General features: G+C 38.1%; 1 protein-coding gene across 1 annotated transcript in view; it reads right to left on the reverse strand.

The window, feature by feature from the left end:
- The window catches only part of LOC138334327 (uncharacterized), a 42,298-nt gene extending 39,585 nt beyond the window's left edge, over nt 1–2,713 (reverse strand). The window contains exon 1 of the mRNA XM_069282976.1: nt 2,391–2,713. Within this exon, the coding sequence (XP_069139077.1) occupies nt 2,391–2,589 (199 nt within the window). The 5' untranslated portion in view covers nt 2,590–2,713. The remainder of the gene's footprint in view (nt 1–2,390) is intronic.
- Between the last annotated feature and the right edge of the window lie 3,399 nt (nt 2,714–6,112).

Raw genomic sequence — 6,112 nt, forward strand, 5'->3', positions numbered from 1 at the left:
AGAACATTTCCGACTCTGCTGTACACCAGCCCTGATCGTTTAACTGAGTTTTGAGGTCGCTTTCCCACGGCTGACTGTGGTTTAAAAAAAAACACTTTATTATCTACCACAGACACACACAACAGTTTACACACACGATATATTGATCTACTGGCTACAGGTTTATGTAACTCATGCCTACAAGCCTTGTCGTACAGCTTTTTCATTTTTCTTTAACACATATTGTGTTTACAATCACGCCCCTCACATTGTCGCCACTCTACTGTATGTATGCCCCTGTCTCGATTTGTTGTACTGCTTCAAACCATCGTAGAGAGTACTTTCTGTAATTGTGGACATGTAAAGTTAATATGACTTCCATGTCGAATGTATTTTTGCCCTTTGAAGTCATTGCAGCAACGTTTGAGTTATAGCCGATTATTTTTTCACCGGTAAAAAAAATTGCAGTGTATTGCTTGGTGTCTTTAGCAGCATCCTTCAGTGATATAGCACTGTAAAAAGAACAAGAGTCCCACTATAAAACAACACGAATATACCGCAGTCTCCCAAAACGCACCACGCACTTTATGCACGCTGCATACATTGGAGACCGTCCTTACATGACCCTGACTATTAATAGGACGTTAAAAATCAAACAAACAAGCAAACAAACAAACAATCGTCAGAATGTGAGGAATCAGTGCAGATATTAAAATAATGAATAATCATGTAAAACTTAACAGACACTTCTGTCGGTCCTTAAGGTAGGACGTTCGAATTGTACTTGTTGTTACCATTGTATGATTCATAAAAGGCGACAAAATTTGGTATCTTATCATCTTCCTATCTTACGTTCCCCATTTTAATGTCTTCCTTGACATCGCTTCAATGTGGTTTTGAGTTGAGTGTTAGATTTGTTTCTCATAAAGAGAAGCATTTCAAAGTATCACCAATCCTGTATTAATCATTGCCTTAATTAGGACTAAAACCCTAGTACAAGAACATAATATTATAGTAGACACGTTAAATATATTGCCTTTAATTTTAGTTTCAACAAGGACTGAAGATTTATACCTGGAAATTGGTTGTACATGAAATAACTTTATAGAATATGTAGATAGGATTTGCGTAACAAAAGCTTAGATAAATTACCGGATAATCAGTCGTGATAAAGATGGTAAGATAGTACACCGTCCTGTGTGGTTACTGATTAGACTACACAGACAGTCTACCCTGTATGTATATGCAGTGAGTATGTGAATGTCTCTATGTTTTGGGAGGCTGCGGTATGTTCATGTTGTGTCTGTTATTACCTTGGTAATACTTGAACTCTTGTCCTTTTCCTATATGTAGCTATCTAACTTCTTAACTCGTTAGTTGTGGACTGTGCATAATTCAAATTACTTTGTTCAAACGTCCAGACCTGTTGTGTTGTCAAAAACGGTCAATACCTACAGGAGCTTTTTACCTTTGATATGTTTGTCATTCCTCTTGTTCACTGTGACTGTCTTGTAAAATTGTTCTTAGTTAATTCCTTACGTTAAAGTAAGTTGGGGTTTTACGATACGTTTTGTAGATTTGCCAATCTTTGTCTTGTTACACATAACGGTATCAATACACAGAGGAACGTTTTTATATGGAATAGAATCCACTAGATAATCCCCTATGGTAAACATGCCCTACTGAGGTCAGTCGGGGCCGAGGTACACTTTAGGCCTGTGATTTCGAGTTAATCGTCGTCTATATTACCTCCAACTAATCGGCCACGATAAAACTATATCATGTTTTGTAGGACTATCACGGCGTATCAGTTACACTATGATTAAAGTCCTTGATCAGTTGTACTAGGTAATAACCAACCGGTAGATTTTCCAATACAGGAGATATATTTTAATCATTTATGCAATTTGTTTTTCAATCGCAACTAGTAACTGGAACGTCCTGTTGACAATGATCTGTGGTATACACATGTAACCAGATACTGTTGCGATAATTTTGTTATAAAATGTATATGATGTGTGCTTGCATACACCTGTATTTAAATACCTGTAGTAATAATATATATATGGTATATAAATATATCTTACACAAGATACCGGATATACCTGTCTGATTTCTTCGTTACCTGGCAGTATATTGTAAAAGCATTCATATAAACTGACATCGTAAAACTACCATTCCTAATATACCTGTACGAGAATATAATGTCATGATAGTATATTAAAGATCAATTCAGATAGATAATAAGTAAAAATATACTGGCGAAAAAAACCGTAATACATATCGTACGATACTTAGCTAGCCAGGTAAGTGTATTAACAATAAAACACGCCATGTGTCCCAACATGCTAGTGAATGGTCGCTATACGTCTATTGTTTTACCTGACAATTTACTAGCAGAAGTAACTTACCTTTCCCAAGACACTTTCTCACACCTGATTTCGGTCCTGTGTCCAAACCTCGTGTTTGAGATTTAGTTGGTACATGTTCACGTTGTAAATCCCTTTCATGTTCAATCTGTCTGCTTTCATATCCCGATATCGCAAAACACAATAAAATTAAAAATAAATTAAATAAAATCCTCCATCGAATTTTCACGAATGTTTTCATTGTATGTGAATATTGAAAAAAAACCAGTTATACACCTATAAGTTGACCGTACTAGTGATCCACTAATTCACAGGTAATATATTTAACGTGTATGTTTAACTTTGTGTATCACGTGGTTCACAAAGGGTATTGAGGTCATACTGCTATATTCGGCATTTGTAAACACTTGCGTCATCAGCCTTGTAAAGGTTTTGTGACATTCAGTCGTGGGACAGACTAACATGGGGATGTACCACACAGTGATCTGACCTTTTCGTCGTCAATTCTGACATATTCGGCAGTCACATGGCATTCTACCGGCCCAGCAGGGATTACATCTTGATAGTCTGCAAAAAGCGACTGTGTAATTTGATTTACAAGTGCAGATATATTGATAGTTTTACTCATTTATAACTAAGAGGCAGTGAAGTTACAGATATATCTCATCTGTGAAATGAAGAATAATGGTTTGAAAATAGTTATAAAGGCAAGTCGCACGATATTGTGGAAATGTTCATGAGTTACTTAAAATCTTTTATTCTTGTTCAACACTTGACAATGTATCGGGACCAATGAGCAGCAAACCATATATGGTAGAACGGATATTAATAAAGAATGTTTGACAGGGCATTAGCAATTGCTGTTTGACTGTGTGTAAAGTGTGAACTTGTCAGGCAGGTGGGTCTTTGTTCCCGACAGAACCAGTGAACTGTATAGGGAACATAGAATCAGTAGAGTGTGCGTTATTGATATCCTAGCTTTGTCTTCTCTCGTCAGAGAACAAAGATCTGTAACACCGATAAACAGTTTATCGTCAACTGACATAAGAAATACATAACTATGCCAATGTCTAATCTGTGCGTTAATTACACTTTAAAAAGTAGCAGGTGTAAAGTTACTGCATTATCCAAAAATGTAAAAGCTTCAGTTCAAAAGAGGAGAGCAGTATCCGTCATTAATCAAATGTTGTTTGTTGCGCTATTTTCACATGATATTTCAAATCTTTTGTGTTGTGGTAATGACGAATTAAAATCATCGAACTGGAACGGAGGTACATAACACTTAACAAATTAAACTTGCATTCTAACTCTGTTTACTGATTAGATATAGTGGTACGTTTATACAATGTATATCGCAAAAAAGACATAAATAAGTCCTAGGTTACATTTATGCTCCTCATATGTTTGGTGATGTATCGGATACATAGCTGGTTAGCCACTATTGCATTATGACAGCTTAATTTATTTTCTTTCCAGCTGACTTTTGTCTCCCCTGACATCGCCTCATGTCTGATTTTGATTCAAGCGTTTGCCTTAGGGAAATGCATTTGGCTCTGTCCCCTGGATGATGCACATGACAGCTTCAGACCTACTTCATGTGTTTTACAATTAAACTAGACATTTGCTGAAACTTCTAATATTTCTGAATTTGATCATTACTATGTGTTAAATGTATTATAAATTTGTTATATAATTATCATGCTACTTGGGACCTTTGCTACATAAATATTAAAACATGGCAGCCACCTTTTTCTATATATAAAGTTGGCCTTTTGCTAAACTGTTAAATAAGAAAATGGTCAATCACTACAAAACATTTCAGACAGTCTAGGTTCAGCATCAATGAACAGGGACGTATGTTGTGTCATTTAACAGTTGTGGTGTTCTGTTCCCAGTGTCTAGTAAAGGTTCAGCATCAATGAACAGGGACGAATGTTGTGTCATTTAACAGTTGTGGTGTTCTGTTCCCAGTGTCTAGTAAAGGTTCAGCATCAATGAACAGGGACGAATGTTGTGTCATTTAACAGTTGTGGTGTTCTGTTCCCAGTGTCTGGTAAAGGTTCAGCATCAATGAACAGGGACGAATGTTGTGTCATTTAACAGTTGTGGTGTTCTGTATCCAGTGTCTGGTAAAGGTTCAGCATCAATGAACAGGAACGAATGTTGTGTCATTCAACGGTTGTGGTGTTCTGTTCCCAGTGTCTAGTAAAGGTTCAGCATCGATGGACAGGGACGAATGTTGTGTCATTTAACAGTTGTGATGTTCTGTTCCCAGTGTCTAGTAAAGGTTCAGCATCAATGAACAGGGTCGAATGTTGTGTCATTTAACAGTTGTGGTGTTCTGTATCCAGTGTCTAGTAAAGGTTCAGCATCAATGAACAGGGACGAATGTTGTGTCATTTAACAGTTGTGGTGTTCTGTCCCAGTGTCTAGTAAAGGTTCAGCATCAATGAACAGGGACGAATGCTGTGTCATTTAACAGTTGTGGTTCTGTCCCAGTGTCTAGTAAAGGTTCAGCATCAATGAACAGGGACGAATGCTGTGTCATTTAACAGTTGTGGTGTTCTGTTCCCAGTGTCTAGCAGAGGTTCAGCATCAATGAACAGGGACGAATGTTGTGTCATTTAACAGTTGTGGTGTTCTGTTCCCAGTGTCTAGCAGAGGTTCAGCATCAATGGACAGGGACGAATGTTGTGTCATTTAACAGTTGTGGTGTTCTGTTCCCAGTGTCTAGCAGAGGTTCAGCATCAATGGACAGGGACGAATGCTGTGTCATTTAACAGTTGTGGTGTTCTGTTCCCAGTGTCTAGCAGAGGTTCAGCATCAATGAACAGGGACGAATGTTGTGTCATTTAACAGTTGTGGTGTTCTGTTCCCAGTGTCTAGCAGAGGTTCAGCATCAATGAACAGGGACGAATGTTGTGTCATTTAACAGTTGTGGTGTTCTGTTCCCAGTGTCTAGTAGAGGTTCAGCATCAATGAACAGGGACGAATGTTGTGTCATTTAACAGTTGTGGTGTTCTGTTCCCAGTGTCTAGTAAAGGTTAAGCATCAATGAACAGGAACGAATGTTGTGTCATTTAACAGTTGTGGTGTTCTGTTCCCAGTGTCTAGCAGAGGTTCAGCATCAATGAACAGGGACGAATGTTGTGTCATTTAACAGTTGTGGTGTTCTGTTCCCAGTGTCTAGTAAAGGTTCAGCATCAATGAACAGGGACGAATGTTGTGTCATTTAACAGTTGTGGTGTTCTGTTCCCAGTGTCTAGCAGAGGTTCAGCATCAATGGACAGGGACGAATGCTGTGTCATTTAACAGTTGTGGTGTTCTGTTCCCAGTGTCTAGCAGAGGTTCAGCATCAATGGACAGGGACGAATGTTGTGTCATTTAACAGTTGTGGTGTTCTGTTCCCAGTGTCTAGCAGAGGTTCAGCATCAATGGACAGGGTCGAATGTTGTGTCATTTAACAGTTGTGGTGTTCTATTCCCAGTGTCTAGCAGAGGTTCAGCATCAATGGACAGGGAGGAATGCTGTGTCATTTAACAGTTGTGGTGTTCTGTTCCCAGTCTTTGGCTGTATGCTTCAATGAGACAGTAATACAAGGAAAGACAACACGAACCATATTCACTAGCTAAGGGTATTCAGCACGATATTCTCCCTGATGCTGAATACCATTGGCTAGCGCAGTTTAGTGTTTTAAATAGTTGTTAACAGTGTAAGGGAAATAACTCGAACAACAATACAGAAATTATTTTTATATCATATGT

Source organism: Argopecten irradians, chromosome 11 (assembly GCF_041381155.1).
Source record: "Argopecten irradians isolate NY chromosome 11, Ai_NY, whole genome shotgun sequence".
NCBI lineage: Eukaryota > Metazoa > Mollusca > Bivalvia > Pectinida > Pectinidae > Argopecten > Argopecten irradians.